The sequence below is a fragment of the Lathamus discolor genome, chromosome 19, assembly GCF_037157495.1.
Source record: "Lathamus discolor isolate bLatDis1 chromosome 19, bLatDis1.hap1, whole genome shotgun sequence".
In the NCBI taxonomy this organism is placed as follows: domain Eukaryota; kingdom Metazoa; phylum Chordata; class Aves; order Psittaciformes; family Psittacidae; genus Lathamus; species Lathamus discolor.
This window is the reverse complement of record NC_088902.1, coordinates 658,793-681,819: the sequence shown is the minus strand read 5'-3', so window position 1 is coordinate 681,819 and position 23,027 is coordinate 658,793. Positions and strand designations below refer to the sequence as shown.

The 23,027-nt window shown below is 55.2% G+C and overlaps 1 protein-coding gene and 1 non-coding gene across 12 annotated transcripts; both read left to right on the top strand.

Annotated features, from left to right (window-relative positions):
* Window positions 1-249: 249 nt before the first annotated feature.
* Window positions 250-21,976, top strand: KLHDC8A (kelch domain containing 8A). 11 transcript variants are annotated; one of them, XM_065698510.1, is made up of 16 exons: window positions 250-361; window positions 1,007-1,121; window positions 2,120-2,241; window positions 2,523-3,188; window positions 3,687-3,826; window positions 3,932-4,001; window positions 5,998-7,874; window positions 8,422-8,514; window positions 9,236-9,318; window positions 11,003-11,153; window positions 17,084-17,150; window positions 17,270-17,702; window positions 19,007-19,171; window positions 20,151-20,366; window positions 20,706-20,807; window positions 20,978-21,976. In XM_065698510.1, exons 12-16 carry the CDS (start codon window positions 17,327-17,329, stop codon window positions 21,169-21,171), a joined length of 1,053 nt encoding a protein of 350 aa, XP_065554582.1. In that variant the 5' UTR covers window positions 250-361; window positions 1,007-1,121; window positions 2,120-2,241; window positions 2,523-3,188; window positions 3,687-3,826; window positions 3,932-4,001; window positions 5,998-7,874; window positions 8,422-8,514; window positions 9,236-9,318; window positions 11,003-11,153; window positions 17,084-17,150; window positions 17,270-17,326; the 3' UTR covers window positions 21,172-21,976. The 11 variants fall into 11 exon arrangements, with proteins under 11 accessions (XP_065554582.1, XP_065554581.1, XP_065554584.1 ...); XM_065698509.1 differs by lacking the exons at window positions 2,523-3,188; window positions 3,687-3,826 and having other exon boundaries at window positions 5,998-7,664; window positions 7,785-7,874; XM_065698512.1 differs by lacking the exons at window positions 2,523-3,188; window positions 3,687-3,826 and having other exon boundaries at window positions 5,998-7,669; window positions 7,785-7,874.
* TRNAW-CCA (transfer RNA tryptophan (anticodon CCA)) lies at window positions 345-416 on the top strand. Its single transcript has one exon. It is a non-coding gene; the product is annotated as a tRNA-Trp (tRNA).
* Window positions 21,977-23,027: the final 1,051 nt, after the last annotated feature.

Sequence of the window (23,027 nt, the reverse complement as noted above, 5' to 3'; positions counted from 1 at the left end):
GCCGCAGCTCAGCGCATGCAACGCGGCGGCCGCGCTCGGGGCCGGGCCCTTTAAATGCGGAGGGGCCGCGGCTGGGACAGACCAGAGCGGGCGGGACGGGGGCGGAGGGGGAAGGTCCCACCGCCGGGGCGGGGGGGTGCGGGTGAGCCCCTCCCAGCGCTGTGGTACAGCCCGTGGGGGGCGTGGCTGACCCAGGGGGCCGCTTCAAAGCGGGCCGGGGCGGGGGGGTCCGTGGCTCGCTCCGCCGGACCGGAACCGGGCACAGGGACCGAGCACCTATCCGTGCGCGCATGCGCGGAGGGCTACGCGAGCCCTTGTCGGCACACGGAAGCTGCGGCTAGCGGGACCTCGTGGCGCAACGGTAGCGCGTCTGACTCCAGATCAGAAGGCTGCGTGTTCGAATCACGTCGGGGTCACCGCTCCCTTCGGGGTTCACTTTTTCGCGGCGTGCGGGCGCAAAGAGTTCGGGGCTGGCCTCGGGGGTACCGCGGGGAGCTGCGGGGTGGTGGAGCTGCAGGGATGTGGTGCGGGAGAGGATGGGCTCTCCTCGGCTGTTAATTCTTGCTGTGGGTGGTGTGCGATGCCTCAGTGGTCCTCTGGGTGCTGCAGTCAAATGAAGGGGCTTACGGACCCGCACCCAGAGCTCATGGACCTGAGGCGCGGTCGTGCTTCACCCCACATAAATAAAGCTGCTTCTCACCTAATGGAAGGTGTCCCTGCCCGTGGCAGGGGTTGGAACTGGATCAGCTTTAAGGTCCCTTCCAGCACAAACCATTCCATGATTCTGGAAGGTTTGGAAGTGCCAAATCGCAGGATTTGGGTTTCCCCTGTGTACCTCTGCACCAGCAGCACTCAGTGCGCTGATCATAGAGAGCCGTGACCTCAGAGGGCTTGGCAGCTGAGTGGTGGTTGGTCCTGGGGATGCTGGGGAACCGTGTGGTGGGAGCACTGGTGTCAGCTGGGATCTCACTGGTAAGTAATGGTTTAGGAACGTTCTTGTCTTCAGGCACTTGTGCAGCCTCAGAGGGAACTTTGGCAACAGCACTGGAGAGGATGAACCACAGGGAGCCACCAGGAGCTGGAGCTTGTGCTGATGCTCATCTCCTGTGGTGCTGTGGGAAGTAAGTGGTGCCTTTCTTCCTAAGCTATTACTTGGAATGAAACACAGCACATAGTGCTCCACACAGAGCTCTTCTGCCTTTGCAGCAGCAGAAGCAGCTCCAGCTTTGACTCAGGTGTGCACTTTAAGCTATTTTGGAAGGAAGGATGGAGGCCAAGTCTAATCTGCAGGATGGAGAAAGCTCTAAGTGCTCATTAACTCCAACTGCTTTAACCTGTTCAGCAGCTGATGGGCTGTGTACACCTGAGCTCCTGCTGTCCTGAGCTCTTTCCATTAAACGCCTTTTGTCTTGACTAGCTTTTCTTTTGAACCTCATTGCTTCATAACAGCACATAGGAATGATGCCTTGAGCTTCTGCTGCCACAAAGATTACCTTTGTGTTTGAAAATAGGCTGAAAGAAAGAGGAATTGAATCCCTGCCCCGCACTGCTTTCACTGCTCCAACTCTAATTAAGGCTGGGGAAAAAACAACCTCCTGTCTGGAAGCACAGATCCCGAGCACTGAGCTCCCTGGCATGGGCAGTACCAAAGCCAGTTGTAAGGTGACAGCAGGATGTGGCCAAACCTCCCTCTGGAAGCCTGAATAAATACTTCCCATGTGTTTGCGATGTGGTGTGCAATTGGGTTGGTGTTCAACTGTGCTGTGGGGAGGGATGGGGTGGCTTAATGCAAGTGACTGGAACCCTTGAAAGGATAACACCTGGAACGCGAGCATCTTCTCTAATCTCAGTCTGTTACTATTACACAGTTGAACCATTATTATTGTTATCATCATTATCATTATTATGATTTAAAAGAAGCCCTCCAAGGTGCTGTTCCTTCCCTGGCAGGCTCTGGCAAAGCCCCGTTAGTCACTTCTGCCTGATGATGCATTAACTTGGGCTTGTCCCAGCAATGCTTGGTGCTGTCTTTCTAATTCTGCTCCCATAAAAGGTGAGAATCGGGTTTTTCTTGGATAAACTTGTTTAAATAACAGGAGATCTCATTTTTCTATTTCAGCTCCTGGGACACTTCCAACTTTCCCTCTTCCAGAAGGGTTTTTCTACATCAAAGTGAAATTCCTTTCCAGTTGACTTCACCACTGAAGTTGCATCAGAGTAGCTGCTAACACCCAACACTGGGTAAGGTTTAACTGTTGTGTTAGAGAACGACACCAGTGGGGAAGTCAAAGGTTCTCTTATGTGATCTTTATGTTCCTTTATTCTCAGTGAACATGGACTCCTCTTTCCAAACCCCTTTCACCTGAGTGCTCGCTGTAGATGTGTGTCTATAGCAATGACTTGGATTTTATGGCCTGTGAGACAGGTACCTGTCACTTGCCACACAGGAATAGAAACAAAGACTATGGGAATGTCGCTGAGGTCACCTCCTTTTGTCTTTCCCCACTTGCTTTATTTAATAGTGCAGAGAAAGGGAAGAGCATTGCTCCAGCAACCAACCCAGGGAGACATTAAAGAGCTGATCTGTTGAGGGGAGGCAGAAGAGGAGCGGCTTGAGGCAGTTTTGCCCTTTAGAACAAACAGCCTCTGATCTCTGGTGTTGATTTCTCCCCCCTCATGGGGCTGGAAATGTGATAATCAAAATCGGGTCACCAGAGAGCAAGGCACGGAGGAGCAGCTGTTGCATGCGGCCGTGCGCAGGGTTTCTGTGCTAGCAGTGATTCATTTGGTCTGTGTAATATATATGGAAATGTGCTGCAGGAGCATTGCTGGAACCCACCCATTGTGTTCCTAGAGCCCTGACAATGCTGCTCGTTGATTTGTGGACCTGACATGGCTTTTCCCTTCTTGGTATGGCAAATAAACACAGGCAATCTACCTTTTCGGGCAGGCAGCATTACTTGCCTGTGCTTCATCTGTATGTGTGTGCTGCTTTCAGACCGACAGAGCAATACCTTCAGCACGGAAAGCATCGACTGAATGAAGGCTACAGCAGGGAGTTGTATGGAAAGCAAACAAAACCCTGCTGCAGAAGCACTGTGGCTGAACAGATAAAGGCAGAATAGAGAGGATGAAGTGGGGGGACCATTGTGGGGGTCACCTAACCTGAAAAATCGGAGCTGAAAGGGGTTCGTACTCGAGTAGAACCTTGGGGTTTAATCTCCAAAAGCCTTCTGGGGAGTTCCTTCCACTCAAAGCTGCTTTGCCCCCACCTTTTCTTTCTTGTGATGTCCTTTGAAGTTCCCTTCAAAGATGAAGCCAAACTTCCCGTTTCTGCTGGGGCCTGTAATGAGGATCCAGCTTTGTTTCAGCAATTACTTGAATGGGTTGAGTTTTGTTGCTGCTTTCAAAGGGAGAAGTTTCAGACTCCTGAAGGGTTTAGGCACGTTGTGAACCCCCCTGAGCCACCAGCTGTGCATGGGGCTAATCTGGCCGTGCAGCAGCTGTCATCACAAAGGCAGAGCTGGTTCAAACACAGCTTCTTTGTGCGGGGATTGGGAAGGAGTTAAAGGCAAGCTGTGGGGCTGGATCCATCGCTGTTCGCGGGGGTTTGGTGGGGGATCCCTAACAGATGAGTGAGATCTTCAGGCTCCGGTGTGGCTGCTCACCGCTGGCTTTGTTTGCAGCCCCTCTGTGATCCTGCAGCCATGGTCTGTAGGTGCCTGTCTGGATGCTGCTTGGTTGATGGCAAACCAGCACCCTGACAAAGCGCATCTGTGATCACCGGGTGCTCCAGTGGCTGCACAAGAGGAGCTCGATGTGACTGGTAAACTGAGCTGTATTAAGCATCACATCATACAGCCTGGCGTAGGAGTTTCAGGTGAATTCACTTGTGTTTTAAGGAATGCTTTTTCCCTTTCTCCTCACTCAGAACTCCAGGAGTAACCTTTGGAACAAAAGACTTCAAAGTGACAGCAGCCTGTGCCTCTGGCGATAGTGAAGTAAGTGATCTGCTAATGCATGAATATTTGATGTCTCTACAGCTAACTGAAGGAAATTGCGAGTTGATATCAACTGATGTGCTTTGTATGAGCTCCTGACAAATGCAGCAATTACCTCTAATCAGTTAATTACAGCATCCTTCTGTGACCTGCCTTCCAGTTGCTTGAGCTCTCTTTTGGAAGAGGAGCGAGAAGCTGTTCCACTCAGAGCTCTTCTCTGGCTGCTTCACTGAGGAAGTGCTTCCTTGTTATGCCGTTAGAAACACATTGCCCTTTAATGCCACAGTGAAAGTCATTGGTGTGTCCTCAGTCCATCTGGCTCCTCTCTTTTGTTGCCTTCACACCTGCAAATGCCTGAGCATCAGATGAAGCTTCTGTTGCCTGATTCAGGTTAATCAAGATAATAGCAAGGAGGAAATGGAGGGAAGTATCTGTACTTGTTCCACATTCATTTTGTTGTGCCTGTGCAGCTGGCAGTCCCTAGTGAAGTGAACTTCAATGGGGCTTCCAGCACTGTTTGCTCTCTCTGTGTTCTGCCTTTCTAGCAATGCCTATTAAAGGAAGCCAGGTTAATTTGTGGCAATAGAACTAAACCGCTTCCTTGTACTCCGTCTCTTAAGCTGATGTAGTAGCTTTCAATACATCCATAAGGATAACTGAAATAGTAGCTAACAAATGGAAATTGGTGCCACTTCCTGATGGGCCATCTCTCATTAGGGTTTTAAATAGAAAAGAATTAGATAAAGGGTTGATAAAGAATAGGGTACACATCAGATGACTAATGAGTGGTAAAGTAAAAGCTGTCTTGAGGATTGCTTTACTCCTCACTTCCTGAACGTAAATTGTAAGAGGCTTTCGGTTACATACCTTTAAATGAGCTTTGCATTGTCCCTGTGTGAGTGGACTCCTCGCAGGGGAAGTGTCTTGGTTAAATCAGTCTGAATAACGAGGACATGGGCTGTGTCCTATGGCATTGAGGCCTTTGGCAGCTCAATGAGAGGCTTTCATTGCCTGTCCACAGCCTGCACTAATGGCTCTGTCCTGAAACATTAACAGGTAGCACAGACATTGCCAGGGGATGAGTTGCTGATGGACCGGATGCAGGGACCAGCTGGCAGCAGAGCCCACGGCACTCCCAAGGCTTTCTGTAGGATAAAGGCACCATGACATTAACTTATTGTGGGCACCTCCCTGCACTCCTCTGGGAACAAAACACCTCCAAGGCACAACCCTCAGACTACTGCCCCATCCCAACGAGGCCATGAGTTATGGCATCTCGTTTGACTTGCTAATACGGTGGTACAGAAGCGCTGACCTTGGTCTCTTAGTCTTAAACTTAGAAATCTTCCATCTTATCTGTATTTATCTAACACGCACTTCGCTGTGCTCCCGGGTCAACCCTGAGCAAAGGAGCTTGCTCATTCCAGAGGAATTCTGGCAGGGTTCCCCTCAAGGCATTCCACTTCCTTCTCAGCATGGCTCCAACCTGAAGGTGGTGGCCATAAAGGAGGCGGTGACCATAAAGAAGGCGGTGCTCCCTTTTGAAGAGAATGATTTGGGAGAACTCTTTGATGTAGTCGTGGGATAAATTCCACTGAACATTTAAAATTCAACCAGGGATCATCTCAAAACAGGCAATTCCGAGTGGATCTTTTAGCCCAAGCACTTACCTGTGTAATGTGCTGTCCAGTATTAAGTCTTCAGCCCTGGAAGTGGACCTTGTTGCATGATGCTAAATCTTTGCAGGGTATGGCCACCAGTCTCTTTGGCACAAGATTTCTGCCTCTTGGTGGCACCCAGCACAAAGAGACTCCAGTGCTGAGTGAGGCCTTGGAGCTTGTACCAGGGATGTTGATTATAGCACTGTTTTCCTCACATGCAGATGAGTTTGAGCTGCTGTGATTAGATGATGTATCCAGAGGCAAACTACTGTTTATTGTGCATTACTCACTGACTTATGCACTAAATGAGTTTAAAGTGGTATTTCTTTTTCCAGCAGGATGAGAAAATGATGGACGAGAGTACAATGATCTACTGAATAGCAAGTGATGTTCCAGAGGCATCCGTGTTAGCAGAGTAGACTGCAGGCAACCAGCCTTTATTTTAACCTTATCTCTTGGTGATTTTAAATGCTTCCCAAAGGAGATGGGGACTTGGGGTTTTCCTGATACCTGCAGAAGAGCAATCGCTTTGGGTACCAGCAGAGAAAACGCTTGTTCTGGTTGCTGTTCTGCGCTGCCTTTCCTCTTGTTGCCTGAGCTGTCTCATTTCTCTTTGCCTCCAGCTCCTCTTACCCTGCTTTGCGAAGTTCCCTTGCGGGTGTGGGTAGGATTAATGACAGACTGACATCCATGAGCACCCACCTCCTCCTGCTGAGCACCGACCCCTGTGCCTCGGGTGCAGGAGGGCCCCCAGCACCATCCCCAGGTCCCTGTGAGGAGCTGCCTCCCGTGCCTCTAATTTTAGGCACTGCAGCCTTCTCTACAGAGTCCTGTCGGCAGGGATCTGCGCTTGGCGGAAACAGTTGTGGGAGAGTAATGGCAGCAAAACGGATGTTAAATAAGGAATAGGAGAAGTGAGGTCAGTTAGAATCGACTTCCCTACAGCACATCCCTCTATTCCCAGAGACACCCCAGGATGGGCAGCAGCTGGGGCTGGAGAGTGGAAGCTACGGAAGACAAGACGTGGGTGAGACATCCTCTTCCTTCTGCATCTGCCTTGTTCTTCCTAAGGATGGTTTTGCTGGATCGGGATCTACTCATCCCTTGGCTCTTCTGGCCTTTAGCTCCATCCAGCTGTGCTTAAGATCTTGCAGGTGCAGAAGCAATTTTGCAGCCGATCTATAAGGATTGAAGGCAATGTCTGAAGGAGAAGGTGGCCAGAGGTGCCTGCCAGGCTGTCACGGTCAAGCCAAGCTGGAAATGAGTTGCTGTGGATGGACACATGGAGGGGTTTTGATGGCTTGTCACAAAGGGCTAGAAGCCAAGAACAGAACTTCTTAATCCGGGGAGAACTGGGCAAAAGGCTGTTGTTAACAGGTTAATGTTTGCCCGTGGACTTAGCTTTGGGGATCAGCAAAACAAAGGTGAAAGTGCTGAGGAATGGACCCGTTTCACTGTGGCAGCCTTTGAAACAAAGCCTCTGACTTGTGGGAAATGCTTCACTTTCAAAGTGGTCTTTGTGAAGCACGGGATGCTCCAACATCTCACCCCAGAGCAAAGAACCCCGACGTTGTCTGCAGTGCAAGGGAATGGTTTTGGGCAGACCGAGAGTTAATTGACCGCAATCTCATTATTGCTTGCATAGAAAACCCACAAAGCTGCGCTGAGGTGTTTTACCCAATGCCCCTTGCAATCCCTTTCTCCACGTAGGCTGCCCTTGGCTCTTATCCCTGCCGGCCCCAGGAATGATCAACCCTCGCCTCCTTTGAAGACCAGAGAACAAAACGGCGCCGTTCCAGGTCCCTGCTCCTGCATCGGCTCCTCCTCCAGGCTGGTCACGGTCTGCGGAGAACCCGAAGCACCCTGGGCCCCGCACCGGGATGCGTTGACTCCTGTTGGACCGGTCGGGAAGGAGGATGCGATCTTCCACCGTAACAGACCCTCTGTGAACACTGAAGTGACGCAGCCTGGGATACCCGAGGACCTCTGCCTTGTCTCCGTGGTGTGGTAACCCTGCATGGCCATGAGCTGTTCCCAGCCCTGCTGTACCATGCATGAGCCCTCTTCCTGGGAACAAACAGCTCTTTGTGTATAACCAAGGACTTATGTTTTGCTGCTCTAGAAGCCTGCAAAGCCAGATGCATCCATCCCCTCCCTGTCACACAGCCCAAAGCTCGTCTGTGCTGCTGCTGTTCTGCTCGCTGTAGCTGATGTGAGCGTTACTGTGCATGAGGGGGGCTTGCTTTTGGTTGGGTTTTTGTATTCCCCAGCAAGCGTCTCTTCAAAGTGCCCCTGTGTCCTGAGCTGACGTCTCTCGGTGCCTGTCAAGTGGGCAGACACAGCTGGTGCACTTCTCCCCCTGGGTTAAACGCTGCCCGAGAGCTCCTGAAGCTCTTGGCTCCTGTCTCCATGCATTACGGTCTCTGTCTGGGCTGTAACCAGCTCAGGGCCCTGCAGGAGGGAGAATTAATGAATTAACTACTTAATGAACTGTCAGATTGCCAAATCTCTGCGAGGGATGACAGGGGAGAGGCCCGAGTGCTGGCTCTGGCTCCTCTGCGTTGCTCTCTTCCATCATCATCAGTGCCAGGGGAGCCGTGTGCTCGGCCCTCTCTTGGAACAGAGATGCTTGGGCAGGTCTTGGCCCTCTTGCAGGGTTTTGCCCCCTTTGTCTACAAGATCCTGATCTCTTCTAAAGGAAAAGTCTTTTACTTAAAAGTTTGAGTGTGCTTTTTAACCCGTTCTCCCTATTTTCTTAGCTCCTGGCCTGCTCACTGCAATTCAATGCACCTTTCCCATGCACTTGGCTGAGTGCTCATTGGATTGAGTTGGCTCAACCTGAAGGGATGCAGGTAAGAAGGAGGGAAATGAAATCCCACAATCCCACAGAATGGTTGGGACTGGAGGGGATGTCTGGAGAGCATCCAGTCCAACCGCCTGCTAAAGCAGGTTCAATGTCTCCAGAGCATCCCCCCATCCCTGGGCAGCCTGTTCCAGTGCTCTGCCACCCATAAAGAAGTTCTTCCCCATCCTTGGATGGAGCTTGCTGTGCTTCAGTTCGTGCTTGTTGCCCCTTTTACTGCTGCTGGAAGAGGTTTATTCCCTGTGTTTGGTTTGTGGCATTTGCAGGAATTCCTGCACCTCTCCTGCTGTTTCCATGGAAACAGATGTGGAATTGCAGGGAGCTGCTACAGGTTTCCAGCACTATTATGTTATTCTTTAAGTGCCATCTTTATAACTTCCAAGCAGCCTGGAAAAGTTCTTCCTTTTGAGCACAAAGCCGGGTGTCCCTCAGCCTTCCTTCTCTTCCAAGGTATTCCAGTCCTGTGCAACTCCCACTGCTCAAACAGCATCTGCTGAGCGAAGCCAACGCTGCCTTTGTTTGGGTCTCTATAGGGCACTGCACATGCTCCCTCCTTCCCGGTCGCTTTCCAGCCTGTCAGGTCTCGCTCTTGCACTGCTCGGGCAGTGGCTGGGGCTCCATGGCCGAGCTGCTGTCCCTGTCTCACTGCTGCTGTCCCATTTAAACTCGCCCTTTTCGCCTTCATCTTCCGTTTCTCCTGTCTCCTGCAGGTGTTGACGTGGTGCAGACTGTTCCTCGTGGGAAGGTGAAGCTGCCTGTGCTGAGCTAAGAAGTGATGCAGGGGGGTTTGGAGGTACCTTGGTTGGTTTTCAGTGGGTGAATTGAACGCTTATGAAGATGAAAGAGTATTTAATAAGTTATTAGCATCCAGTGTGTAGGACTGTGAGGATGAGGGGTGTCGAGGCTTCTGTTTTATCCACAAAGGTCACCCAAGTACCAGGCAGCGTTGAGCTGGTCCAGTGTGAGTGTCCCTGCCCATGGCAGGGGGGTGGAACTGGATGAGCTGTAAGGTCCTTTCCAACCCAAACCATCCTATGGTGCCCATCATGGTTGCTCCATGGTTTGATGTGGGGATGGAGAGGAGCTGCCAACTCTGTCCTGCAGCTGCCCCTTTCCTTCCCAAGGCCTCCCACCCCCAGGAACCAGTGTTCCAGGAGGTTTGAGACAACCTCTTGTGATTTACCCTGGTTGTAAGCAGGGAGCTCATTGGAAGCCTTTGTTCAGAGCTGTGACCGGATGCCCCGGTGCTCACAGCCCCCTGTTAAAGTCCAGCTTGATGGGGTCTTTTCGCAGCTCTTAAGTGAATGCCTTTGTAATGAACGTCTTGGGTTGGATTGTCCCCGTGCTTGAGGCTTTTATTTAAGTGCAAATTGAATCCTCCCACTGGAAAGCTAACGGGAGATTTAAATAGCTGCCAGGGGATGAGAATGTGCTTTATGGGGAGTCATTTGACTCCACGTCTTGTTGATTTCCTCAGCTTTCTTCTTTTATGGCCAGAGCTGCTTTCAAATAGAGAACTATCTCAGTTATGAGCTATGGGGAAGGGTAAACCCAGTCTGCATCACTACAGGGCTGAGCTTGGGGTCAGCACCGAGGGGCTCTTTGTCAGGGCTCAACCTGGAAACTCCTCTATTAACCTCTGGAGCCTGTCCCTGGTTCAGGGAAGGGGACCAGGACATGGAAATGGGACTCTGGAAGATGCGGGTTCAGGGGCTGTTGGGCTCTCAAGCACTGGATGCTGCTGCGCGGGTACCAGCCATGCCCCGAGCTGGGGGTCTGGGCTGGTGGGAAGAGCTGAGCACAACGCTGAAAGGAGCAGGAATCCCTGGGGGTGTTGAGGACTTCCAGAGCTCAGGCACTTCCTGAAGGACTGGGGATGTCTGCCGGGCTCCGCTGCAAGCGCATCTCTGGGGAGGCGCTGCGAGGCTCGAGGGAAGGTGCGCTGAGAGGAGCTTTCTCTTTTGGCTTTGGCTTAGAAGTGATTTGTTCTGCAAAGTTATTCCGCAGCGCTTCGAGGAGAAGCGGGGCAGGGCAAGCCTGGGATGACTTAGGCTGGGAACGGGGATCCAAAGGGTCCTACATCCATGCAGCGTGGGGTCCCCCAGCTCCCAGCCACCCCTGGCACAGACCCAGGGCTGCCCTTGGAGGCATCTCCTGCGTTTCTTGCTCCCCTCCCTTTGCCCATCTCCATCCTTCGCCTCGGAGCTGTGTGCTCGCAGGCGGGGGGGGGGGCGGGCTGAGGGAGAGCTGCTGCTACAGAACATCCTGTGCGAGCACAGGGAGCCATAAAAGGCTTAACTATGGGGCTGGTGATGCAGCGGGCACACACAGGCACGCACAGCCCGGCTGCGGCGCCGAGGAGGAGAGCAGATGGGGAAACGCGCTCCCTGCTCATTGTCCTACATCTCGGGAGGGTGAGGATCGGGGCTCCTGGGCTGATGCTGGTTCCTTTCTTTCCTTGCATCCCTCCCACACAGCAATCCCAGCCCCGGCTGCTCCCGGCGCTGCTCGCATCCCTGCCACCAGCGCGGGAAGGGAGGAGGAGGAGGAGGATGCTCTACAGGCACTGAGGATTCGGGCATTGAAGAGCGTCTCTAGGAGAGCCATGCTCCACCTGGACTCGGCGCTGTGAGTACATCCCTGTGCTTCCCAAGCCCTCCTGGCAGGAGGCGGGGAGCTTCTGCTGGAGGTCAGTGGGTGATGGGGAAGGGAATGGGATGCTTTAAAGCGGGAGCTGCTTTCTCCCACTGCCAGGCCAGGCTTTTACTGAAGAACCAGAAACAAAGCTTTGAGACTGTGCTAAAAGTGGGTTAAGGAGGGTGCTCTCTTCCCACCCCATAGTTCCAAATCCCACATTTTCAGCCCTTCTCCCAGGCCAGGCCCTCTCTCAGCAGCGTTGGCGTTTGCCTTGAGCTGCCCCCAGCTGAGATCTGACCCAAGCTCTTTCCATTCCCTGCGGGGGGATGCAGCCTAAGTACAGAGTAACAGGAGCTTTATGAACGTCACCAGTGAGGCTGCAGGGCTGGAAAAGGACCTTCTGCATTTGACCCGTGCCAAAGAGAAACTGCTTGTGGTGAGAGCAGAGGCAGCAGCTGGGGCAGGGGGAGGAGATGCAGGATGCTGCTGGGAGCTGGACCAGGGAAGGGGCATCCTCGGTCTCGCAGGTGGGTTATCTTTCCTCCTGATGGAATTATAGCTCTCTCCCTGGAGACAGACTGGGATGTGCATCTTGTTCTGCTGATTCTTCAGCCCATCCTGGAGGATGGGCTGGGATCTTCCTTATGCTTATGGGTGCCAACAGATTAAGCAGCTTTTCTTGCTGTCCTGGAGCCTGCTAAAGCTCCTGGCAGCCTCCTGATGCCCAACTGCTGTGGAGTATTCCCCTCCACAACCTCTCTGCCTTCCTCCTGTTAGCAACCACTGGGAATTGCATTTGGCATGGAAATGATCCCAAGGGACTGGTGCTGGGGGGCAGGAGTGAAACTGGGGGGAGGTCAGCTCGGTCACAGCCTCTTTGCCTTCAAACTGCACCTACATATGTCTGCAAAGGGAGATGTGGGGAACAGGAGTGGAACGAGCTGCTTGTGAGCTGCTGCTTTTCCTTTGCTTGCCACACTGAATTCATGCTTTTGCTCTTCCCTTCTGCCTCTCTCTTCTTGCCAAGTGGGTATTTGCAGAGGAACCAGTGGATTTTGTTGTTGTTGTTTGGGGGAGCTGTTACTATGGCAAGGAAACTCGATTCAGTGCGAGGGGAGGTCAGGAATACCGGGCTCAACGTTTCATGCCTGTTCTGTTTAAAGCCTCAGCTGCCGGGGTGCGAGCAGGGAGCGGCGAACGCAGCCCCTGCGTTTCAGAGGGTTTCTTTAAAGCCTTTTTCTGCTTAAAAGTTGGCTTTTGGCAATCCAGCTGTGGTGCTACCCATGTGGAATAGCCAAAGCCTGCAGAAAGGGTGTCTGTGGCTTGTTGGGGAGCGATTTAGGGGTCTCTTCTGGGTGCTGAGCAGGGAGAAACGTGGACTTGGAGCTTCCTGGAAGCTCTGCCCTCCCCAGTGTCCTGTTTGGCTGTGTCTCTGCTGAGGTGAGCATTTCTTTATAGCAGAGTTGGTACCTGAGCCCTCAGGGCCTCTTCACACTGCGCTGGTGTTTATCCTGCCCTGCAAAGGTGACATTTATGTGCTTCTGGGAGGAAAAGCAGCTCACTTCAGTGGCAGTGATTGATGGGGAGGTTTAGGTGCTGCTGCCACATTGGAAGCTGTGTTATCCGAGGTGCACCCTGTCCTGCCAGCTTCCAGTGAAGGTGAAGGCAGCACAAAGAGCATTATCCCTGTTTCCCATCCTTTCTCATCACTTGTCCTTTATGTTTGGGTGAAATCCCTGATTTTAGCCAATATGGCGTGTGCTACCCAGGCAGGACCAAGGTCCCTGCCCGTGCCAGGTATGTTTGGGCTGTGTGGCAGCATCCCATACCTGGCACCTCTCACCACCTCCATCTCTGCCCCTTGAAGCCAGTGATGAGTGTTGAGTGGTCTGGGGCCACACTGGGAGCAGAAGATCTGAGCCACTGGGATTGGGGCTTCTTTCCCTTCTCCAGACTGTGTTGGATTCTGTGCCAGGAAGTCAGGAAAGCACCGGAGTGCTGCTGGGACCTGGAATTGTACTGGGAAGAGAACCAGGAGCAGGCAGGGGGGAGCTGGGCTGTGCCTCACACCCCTCCTTGTCTCCCGGGGATCTCTTTGTGTCCCTGTTCCTGGCCTTGTACCATGGATGCTCCTCGGGACAGACACAGGTCCCCTGCACTGAGCCTCTCTTCAGCTGCCTTTGTCTCTGCTGTGTCATCTCTCCCTGCTCTTTACTTGATGGAGTGCAGGCAGCCAGGGCAGAGCTGAACTGAAGCTGCTGGTTCCTGCCGGTGCCGAGGAGCGGGAGCTGTGATTTCATCTCGGGTTTTGTGTGCTATTTCCAGCACATTGTTGTCCCTGTTCCTGCCTCTCCTGTGACGCCTGGAGCAGTGGGAATCGCTGCTGCTGCGGCTGCCGGTGCTGCCTGGGTGGCAGCCTGCTCTCGGCTCAGCCTTGCAGCCCCTGTGCTCCCCGGGGCTGGCACACGGCAGGGCTGCCCCGTGCTCATCTGACCCTGACGTTCAGGTGAGTACAAGAGCTTTGCCTCTGAAGGCAGCGGTTGCTTTAGCAGCTCTCTCTGTCAGGGTGGCGTCTGGGTCTGCTTTAACCAGCTCCTGGTGACAGCAGGGAACGCGGGGCCGTTTGGCAGACGATGCGGGGAGCAGTGATGGCTGGAGCACAGCTCCTGAGGGGGATGTGGTGGGTGCCCTGGGTCTGCCCCAGGGATGGAAACCTGGACTCGGGCTGCTCGAGTGAGCGAAGCTGAGGGTGAGCTGTTGTGGCTGAGGTGAACTTGGGATGAGACACCAGGACAAAGTGCTGTGGTCTCCTGGAGCCTCGCGTGGCCCTGATGTGGACGCTGTTCCTGAGTGAGGGTTTGAGGCGGTTCTGTGAGTGCTGGAGGCCCTTCAGAGCAAGTGGGACAGCATCAGTTTGTGTTGGGTTGGATCTGCCTTGGTCTGAGGGGTCTCATTCTGTTCCTGGCATTCATAGTTTCATATGTGTTGGATAAACTGGCCTGAGGTCCTCCCTGCATGGAGGGTGTATGTGTGAGCGTGGCTGCGGGTGTATGGTGATGTCTCGGGATGGATATCCTCAGTCTGAGCATTAAGCATGGAACATTTGGGAATATCTCTGTGGCTTTTCATCTTCTGGGGCCTTTTTGCATTGCCTTCCATCTGGAGAGGTGCCAACAGGATCCCTCCTCACTGTGCTCGTTGCAATGCATTCTTTAGGATAGTGCATGAGCCTAAAGGACACCCTGGCTGGAGGGGGCAGGTTTCTGCTCCAGCTGGGTCATGTGCCGGATCCTGAGGGAATTCCAAATCTGAAATGGCAAAACCTCTATGGGATGAGATAGGAAGGAAAGGGAAAGCAGTGACCAGCGCTGAGATCGCTCTCCCCACTTCAGCCCATAGAGCCCTCTAATACCCACCAGTGCATCTCTTATAAATCACTGCAGGTCATAAATGCTCCACAGCCACTTGGCAGAGAGCTTTTGGGGGTGCTGTGGGTGCTGAGCTGTGCTGAGCCCTTACAGCCAGGGTTTCTGTGCCCCGGAGGGGCTCAGCGCTGTGCTGCCGGCTCCTCTGATAGAGAAGCAATTACCGTTCATTTCGAGTTTAATGTAGCCATTTAAGGAAAGAAAACTGTTAATGCTCCCCGAGTGTTTGGGATAATTAAGTGATGATTCCCTCTGCCTGGGAGGAGAGCAGGGCTGCAGGGAAGGGGGTGCTTGGGCAGCTCCTGGTTCCTGCAGCATCGCTTCCCAGTGGGATTCAGGTGATGCTGAAGGGGAGGGAGAGCAAGTGTGTGGGTAGAGGGCTTCACACTGATTTCATTGTCTTTAAACAACGTGAAAGGCAAGAACAGCGAGTTATTTGTGTGCAGCTGGACTGGGGCAGAGCTTTGCATTGCTGCTGCTGAGGGTGGGTCCTCTCTGGGACCATACTGGGCTGAATGGGCAGGTCTGGGCTCTGCCTGCTCCCATGAAGGACCCACAGAAACACTCCAGCCCTCTCCGAGTCACTTGCCGTGAGCTGCTGTGCTCAAAGCAGACTCTTTTAGGCTGTTAGAGACAGTTCTGCTGGAGCTTTGGGTAACCTTAATGACAGCAGGGACACTGGTACCAGCAGCGAGCTCTGCCTCTGTCAGGCGTTGATGCTTGGTGGGGTCTCATGCCAGGGCTGCACGTTATAGCTGGAGAAGGAAGGGCAGGAAGATGAATTCCCTGGTGTCTGGAAGCAGGAGCCAGCTCTGCTCATCTCATCTGTGGATGTGCCAGTGGTCGTGTGTGAGAGCTCACCTGGCAGCCTCAGTGAGCTGCTCACGCTGCCCAAGCTCCCCGAGCTGATCCAGCTGCGGGCAGTGATGTGCATCAGATGAGAAGGGATTGAAGGGAGAGGAGACCCGCAGCTGGTGACCTGAGCCATTGTCTGCCCCTTTCTCCTCCTCCTTAGCATTGCTTTGTGTTCCTTTGTGCTGTGCGCATGTGCCTGCTGCTGGGGGGCCGCAGCCCAAGGAGGTGTTGTTTGTTAACCACCTTCTCCATGCGATAAATGGTGCTTAGCTGACTACTGGGGAGAATAAATGACAATAAAAAGCCCTGCTCAGATGGATCGGGTTTGGTGCCAGCTCGCACTCGTGTGGGAAATGGGTTTGATGGATCCCAGCCCAGTGGTCTGAGACCTGTTTCACTGATGCTTCTCCATCGCCCTCATCTCATCTCCCTCTCAGAGGAGATGTAGGAACTAACTGACCGTGGAAAATGATGTCCCCTTCAGACGGGCCCTGCAGGCTGAGCCCCACGGCAGAGATGAGTCTGGGGGGGTGATGTTTTGTACCTGAGATAACAGCGATCAGCCTGCTCTGAGGGATGCCTCTGGCTCCCTGCTTACCTGCTAAACACAGCAGGCACCCCCAGTGCGCTGCACCCAGGGTGAGTCTGGGATCCAACAGCTCGTGTGTGTGTGTGTGCACCGCTGGGGTGGACCTGCCCCATTGCTCCGTGCTGTGGTCTGTGACAGCAGCAGGATTCCCGCTGGGATCATCCCAAGTGTGACGGGTGATGGCAGGCGGCTGTAGGTGGCTGTTGCTAAGCTACAGGCGGTGCCTGCTCCGGCTGTCAGGGATCGGGGAGCTGCAGGGCTGTGGCAGGGCAAGGGGTGCCTGGGGGGGGACAAGGCCTGTTCGTGGGTCAGGGAGTCTTGCAGAGCCCACTGCAAGGGGTCTGCATGGGGAGAAGGGGGGGCGATGCTGTCCTAGCCCAGGGCTGCGCTCGCACAGGAGCCTGCTGCCTTTGGGGCTTTTATGGCAAGCACTGGCTCTGTCCTACAGTCCTGTGTCAAACATTCCCATGCTGGAGAGGCTGCTGCCTCTGCCTGGGTAGAATAAACCCCACTTGGTTTTAAGGGCACCGAGTTACACAATGAAGGTGGAGATGCTCAGTGCAAAACACCTCTCATTCCGTGCTGGGCGAGCGAGCCGCTGCCTTTGTTCCTTTCTGTTTGCCCTCTCTCTGTCCTCCTGCTCTAATGAACCTCATCTGCATGCTCCCGAGAGGGGAGGTGAACGGAACACCATGGGTTTGCAGCGGAGCCTCTGCCTCCCCTCCCTGCGCTGCTCTGGTCCCTTCCAGCCCCGTGCCTGGGCTGCAGGAGCAAGGGCTGGCTCTTGCCTTCCCCAGGCAGGGTTTGCTGGAGCGGCTTCCCCCCAGGATGGGCGCAGGGGTCAGGGGGAATAACCAGGACAGAGAGGGAGGGTGTAAGGGGAAGGTCCCCAGCAGGCAGGGAAACAGGCGGGGAAGTGAGCAGACGCTTGCAGCCCCCTCACTGGGAATGTCGCCTGGGCGAGGGGATGCTCGGGAACCGGGAACAGACCGGCTCCAGGCTCTCCTGCCTTTTCCTGGTTATCCCCATCCTTTGTTTTGTTTCATTTCTAGGACCAGTCTCTGCACCAGCTTCTGAAGCAGATCCGGAGCTGCAGGATTCATGGAGACACAATGAAAGGTACCGGCCGCTGCTGCTCTGTGTCGGGGGGTGGCAGGAGGGACCGGAGGGATGCTCCTGCCACAGTCACTGCTTGCACCTCGTGTTTCTCCATTGCTTTTCCCCGCTCTGTTCCACAGCGTAGGCAGCCCCATCCCGTGGGCAGGCACCGATGCTCTGTGTCCCCCCCAGCCACCATGGAGCTCGCTAACAGCAAAGATTTCCAATGGAAAACCCTGGCCCCGCTCCCAAGCCGCAGGGTCTACTCCACGCTGGTGGAAGCTGGGGGACAAGTGTTTGCCATCGGGGGCTGCGATGACAACGGGGTCCCCATGGACTGCTTTGAGGTCTACTCCCCCGAGGCCGACCAGTGGACATCGCTGCCCCCCATGCCCACGGCCAGGGCTGGGGTGGCCGTGGCCACTTTGGGCAAGAGGATCATGGTGATCGGAGGGGTCGGGGTGAATCAGCTGCCGGTGAAGATAGTGGAGATGTACAACACCGATGAGGGCAAGTGGAAGAAGAGGAACTCGCTGAGGGAGGCGGCCATGGGCATCTCTGTGACGGCAAAAGGCAAGGAGCATCCCGACTCCTGCTGCGTCCTTCCTGGGCAGGCAGGACTGCCCGTGGGTGGTGGCGTGGAGAAGGGGTCCCATCGGTTGGTGCATCAGGCACAAAAGCTTTCTTGCTTGCTGCAGCTTGCGTGCTGCAGGTGCTGGGAGAACAGGAATGATGCTGCTGGCTGAATGTGAGCCATGGAACAGCTCTCAGAAGAGAGGCATCTCTGGTCCGAACCCAGAACCAGCCAGGAGAGAGCCAGCTTCACATGGGCTCAAGTTGTGGAAGGAGGGGAAGGGGCTGCCCTTGTGGCTCAGCTCCTGCCTCAGGCAGGGCTGGTTACATCCCTGCCAGGCTCTGCCTTACCAGCCCATCCCATTCATTCCATTGCAGAGCAGAGATGGGGACGTGGGTTTCCTTTAGCACGCTCTGCCCTGCTTTTGAGCCTGGAGCTGACTGAGCTCAGGGAGCTTCCCACCCTGCCTGGGATTAGGACTCTAATCTGCAGGGAGCATCTTGGAGAGCTGCTTGGCTTCTCTGCTTAAGTGGGTTTAAAAGCTCCCGTCAAAGAATGCGTAAAGATAATATTTACCATCCTGGAGATGGATTTCTCTCTGGGTATAAGCTTGCCTGACCGATAGAGCAGGGTCAATGTGCTGTGAGAGGCCAGGAACAGCGAGAGCTGCCCGAATCCTTGCAGCGTGCAGGCTGGTCTCTGCTTTTAGAGCTGCAAGGCCAAGGCTGCTCTCACTGCTCTCCTGCGTCTTGCCTGCGGCATGAGATGCTTGTTGGAGGAGATGATGTGGGTGCTGTGCAGGTAGGGGTTGATGTGGAGAGCCAGGTTTGCCATTGGAGGATGGAGCTGATGGGGAACAAGGAGCCTCAGTGCCTTGTGTTGGTTCCGAGCCCCCTGTCCCAGCCTGCAGAGCTGCCTCCTGTGCCAGACCTTGCTGGGGTGAAGCAGGAGGTGAGCATGGGAGCAGCAGCCCTGGATGAAGGAGTGGGGTCGGGGAAGAGCATCCACGTTGCTGCAGGACCAGCATCATCCTCCTGTGCCCCAGGGCTGGGAGCTCGGTTGTGGCTGCCCCATCCCTGGCAGTGCTCAAGGCCAGGTTGGACACAGGGGCTTGGAGCAAGCTGCTCCAGTGGAAGGGGTCCCTGCCCGGGGCAGGGGTTGGAGCTGGAGGAGCTTTAAGGTCCCTTCAACCCAAACCAGGCTGGGATTCCAAGGAGTGACCAGCTCTGTGTCATGGGGGGTATTTCTGATGCTTCCCTGTAATAACTTTGTGGGATTCTCTTTATTTCTTTGCCCTGTCCAGACTACAGAGTCTATGCAGCCGGTGGGATGGGATCCGACCTGCGGCCACACAACTACCTGCAGCACTATGACATGCTGAAGGACATCTGGGTGTCACTGGCGGCCATGCCCACGCCCAGGTACGCTGCCACGTCCTTCCTGCGAGGCACCAAGATCTACGTGCTGGGTAAGGAGCAGTCCTGCCTCCCCTCCTCCTCCTCAGCGAGCAGCTCTGGGCACTGGGGAGAGGCTTTTGGGAGCGTTCTTCTCCATCTCTGCCTACCCTCTCGTGCGCTCAGACACCCCGAGCTTTGCAGATGGAGGGGTTGGTGCTGGGTTTGGGTCCACAGCTCCACAGCAAGCACCCACGAGAGCCCCTGCACCCTCGAACACCGAGAACTCGCCGTGCTGGGTGGGGGACCTCTCCTGTCCCATCCATGGGTGCTGGCAGCCAAAGGTGCAGTTGGGCTCTGCTCCATTCTCAGTCCTGCAACTGCACCAGAAGCCCTTGGGCTCAACCAAGGTGTTAAAATGCTTCTGTACGTTATATATCAGCCAAGCACCACCCAGCTTCACAGAGGCTCTGCCTTTGTAGCTGCTTTGGAGTCTGCTATAGGTGGGCAATGTCAGACCAAGCCTTTCGCAGGGGACGACCACAGAACGGTTTGGGTTGGAAAGGACCTTAAATCATCCAGTCCCAACCCCTGCCGTGGGCAGGGACACCTCACACCAGACCATGTCACCCAGGGCTCTGTGCCGCCTGGCCTTGACCGCTGCAGGGATGGAGCATTCACCCCTTCTTTGGGAACCCTGTGCCGGTGATGCTCATTAGAAAGCGAAGCCAAGGCAAGGGAGCGCTGCTGTTTGCTCATGGCTCGGGATCAAGATGCACAAGCCCTGATTGCTCCAAGCCTCCACAGCCCTGCCTTTCCTTAGGGGTTACCAGAAAGGCCTCTTTGATGTATTTTGCACTTTGCTTGCTGCTGGCAAACAGCCTGCGGGGCCGGGAGTGAGCTCAGGCTCTGCCGTCAAAGGCATCCGAGCTGTGAATGGATCCCATTTCAGCAGCTCTCTCACTCTCTGCCTGCCCCGGGAGGCTCCTCTGGTTCCTGCTGCTGCCTCGGTGCTGTCAGACGAGCTGACCCTTCACTCTCCCTGTCCCGCAGGTGGAAGGCAGTCCAAGTACGCCATCAATGCCTTCGAGGTCTTTGACACTGAGACCCGGTCGTGGACCAAGTTTCCCAACATCCCCAACAAAAGGGCCTTCTCCAGCTTCGTGCCCACTGAAGACAAGCTCTTCAGCCTCGGGGGCCTGCGCCAGGGCCGGCTCTACCGGCAGCCCAAGTTCATGAGGACCGTGGACATGTTTGACATGGAGCAAGGTGGGGGCTGTTCCATCCCCATCCTGTCCGAAGGAGCGGGATGGGTGGCACACAGTGGGGCTTCGCTGTCTCTGCAGACCAGAGAGCGCTCATCCGCTGGGTTCTGTCACTTCCTGCTTGCTTTGAGCTGGTGCTTTGAGCCCATGATCAGGGCAGCAGAGGAGAACCCCACGGGCCTGGGTATCTGATGTGGCAGTGAGGAAGCTGAGCCCTGTGTCGCGGGGTTTCGTTGCCCCAGGGTGCAGCAGCAAACGGCGCTTCCACGTGCACATGGGTCAGGGAGGCCGATGGTGTCCCAGGAGTGGATGCTCCTGTAACGCCCTGTCCCACCCCTTCCAGGTGGCTGGATGAAGATGGAGCGCTCCTCCTACCTGAAGAAGAGGCGAGCAGACTTCGTGGCTGGCTACCTGAAAGGCAGAGTTGTCGTGGCTGGGGGACTCGGTGAGGCTGTGGGCACGGTGGTGATGCTTTAATAGTGCACGTGGGTTGTGTGTTATCATTACAGAGGGGAGAGACGCTGGCCTGAGGGAGCAGGGAGAGCATAGGGGATGGTGTCCAGAGCACACAGAGGATGCTTCCCGCTGACCCCATCCCTCCCTGTGTGCTTCCAGGAAACCAGCCGACCGTCCTGGAGTCCGCGGAAGCCTTCCACCCCGAGAAGAACAAGTGGGAGAGCCTCCCCCCCATGCCCACCCCGCGCTGCGCCTGCTCCAGCATCGTGCTCCACAACTGCCTGCTGGCCGTGGGGGGGGTGAGCCAGGGCCTGAGCAGTGCCGTGGAGGCTCTGTGCATCTCCGACCCCTGACCACGTCCTGCCCGCAGCAGGACCCTGCCCCTCGCTGCCTCCAGCAGTGGAGGCGATGCTGGGCAGCACCCTGGGAGCCGGCAGCCCGGGGCGCCTGGTCCTCCCCTTCCCGGGTGCTGCCATTCCGGCCCCATGGAGGGGAGGAGCACGTTGGCCCCTCCAGTTGTCTTTGGAGCTCTATGGGCAATCCCAGGTGAAGGAACCGCTCACAGCTGCGTTGGGAGTATCCAGACAGGTCAGTGGTGGTTCAGGGAGAGCTGGTGGGATGTTGTCCTCTTTGAGCATCCTGGGATTGTTGCGTGCTTCCTGGCACAGATCCTCTCGGCTGGCAACAAGGGAAACCCCTACCTTGCAGCCGCATTCTGGGGATCATCCTTTTGCCTTCATAGCAAGGCTTTTCCTGCAAACCTGTAGCATTTGACTGTCAGTTTGGCAGACGCTGGAGCTGCCAATGCTCCTGGGAGGGATGGATGCCCAAGTGACTGTTTTGGCCAGAGAGAAGACCTTCCTTTTGGCACAGGATTAGCACAAGTACTGCCTTTGCTGGCTTTCATGCAAAGATGGCCTCAACCTACAATGTTCCAAGCTGGTTTTTAGCTGCTGTAGTGATTTTGGATCCTCTTCTCAGCCTTAGGAGAAAGGAGGTGATGGTTTGCTCAGCAAAGCCAGAATTCCCTGGCTATCGCCTCCTCTTTCGTTTCCTGCTTCCCAGGCATTTTGCGGGAGGAGTGTCTGAACAGTTGGGTACCAGTTCTAGCTTGTAGCTCTTGCACCATTAAATGCTGTCTTCAGAAAAGCCCTTGGAAAAGCCCTGTCTGTGCTATGGGCTCCATTGGGGTTATGATTGCTTGGAAATACGGGACCCAGACTGAAAAGGGGAGAGGGGGCAGTGCAAGTGGCTGTGGCCAGTGATGTCCCCCGTGCTCTGCGTGCTGCCCCATCACTGAGGTTCTTTCCTGTGAGGGTGCTGAGGCGCTGGCACAGGGTGCCCAGGGAAGCTGTGGCTGCCCCATCCCTGGCAGTGCTCAAGGCCAGGTTGGACACAGGGGCTTGGAGCAAGCTGCTCCAGTGGAAGGGGTCCCTGCCCGTGGCAGGGGCTGGAGCTGGAGGAGCTTTAAGGCTCCTTCCAACCCAAACCATTCCCTGGCTCTGATCCTCCCTTTAAAGCCGTTCCCGGCCGCAGGAGCAGGGTCCCGGGGCAGGGGGAAGCTGCGGGGCCCCGCCGGCGCCGGCCCCGTTCCTGCCGCTGCGGAGCACCGAGGACACCGTGCGGCGGCCGCGGCAACGGCACCGGGCGGGGGCGGTGGTTGTGCTCCAGGCCCCGGTGAGGAGCGCGGAGCCCAGCGGAGGGCTCTGGGGTGAGGCTGCAGGGAACGGGGCGCCGGGACCCAGCGTTTGGGTCTGAGAGCATCCCTGGGGGATGGAAGGTGCCGAGAGCATCCCTCTGCTCGTGTGCAGCCCTGGGGTGCTGCCTCCCTGAGCCTCCTGAAGCATCCCTTTGAACTGGAGGAACTGGAGGAGGATGGAGGGGGAGAGGGAGCCTTCTCCTCTTCGAGAGCAAGCCCATGTCTCCCAGCACAGCCAATCTCCATTCCAGCTGCCTCTGCACAATGAGAGTCTCTGGCTATTAAGGAAGGGTTTTCCTTTGTCCTTAAGGAACCTTTCCCACACACAGCACAGTCTGATGCTGCTCTGCTCTCCTTTCTCATCAGCACTAAGCCTTGTTATTGCAGCGAGGCTGCTGGCCAGGGCTTAGGGTTCAGTGCTGCTGTGCTGGCTTTGTTAAGCTGGAGCAAGGGGAGGAGGAATCCGCTCCCTTTGTCTGGCTGCAGCACAGCTGGAGGCTGATCCTTTGC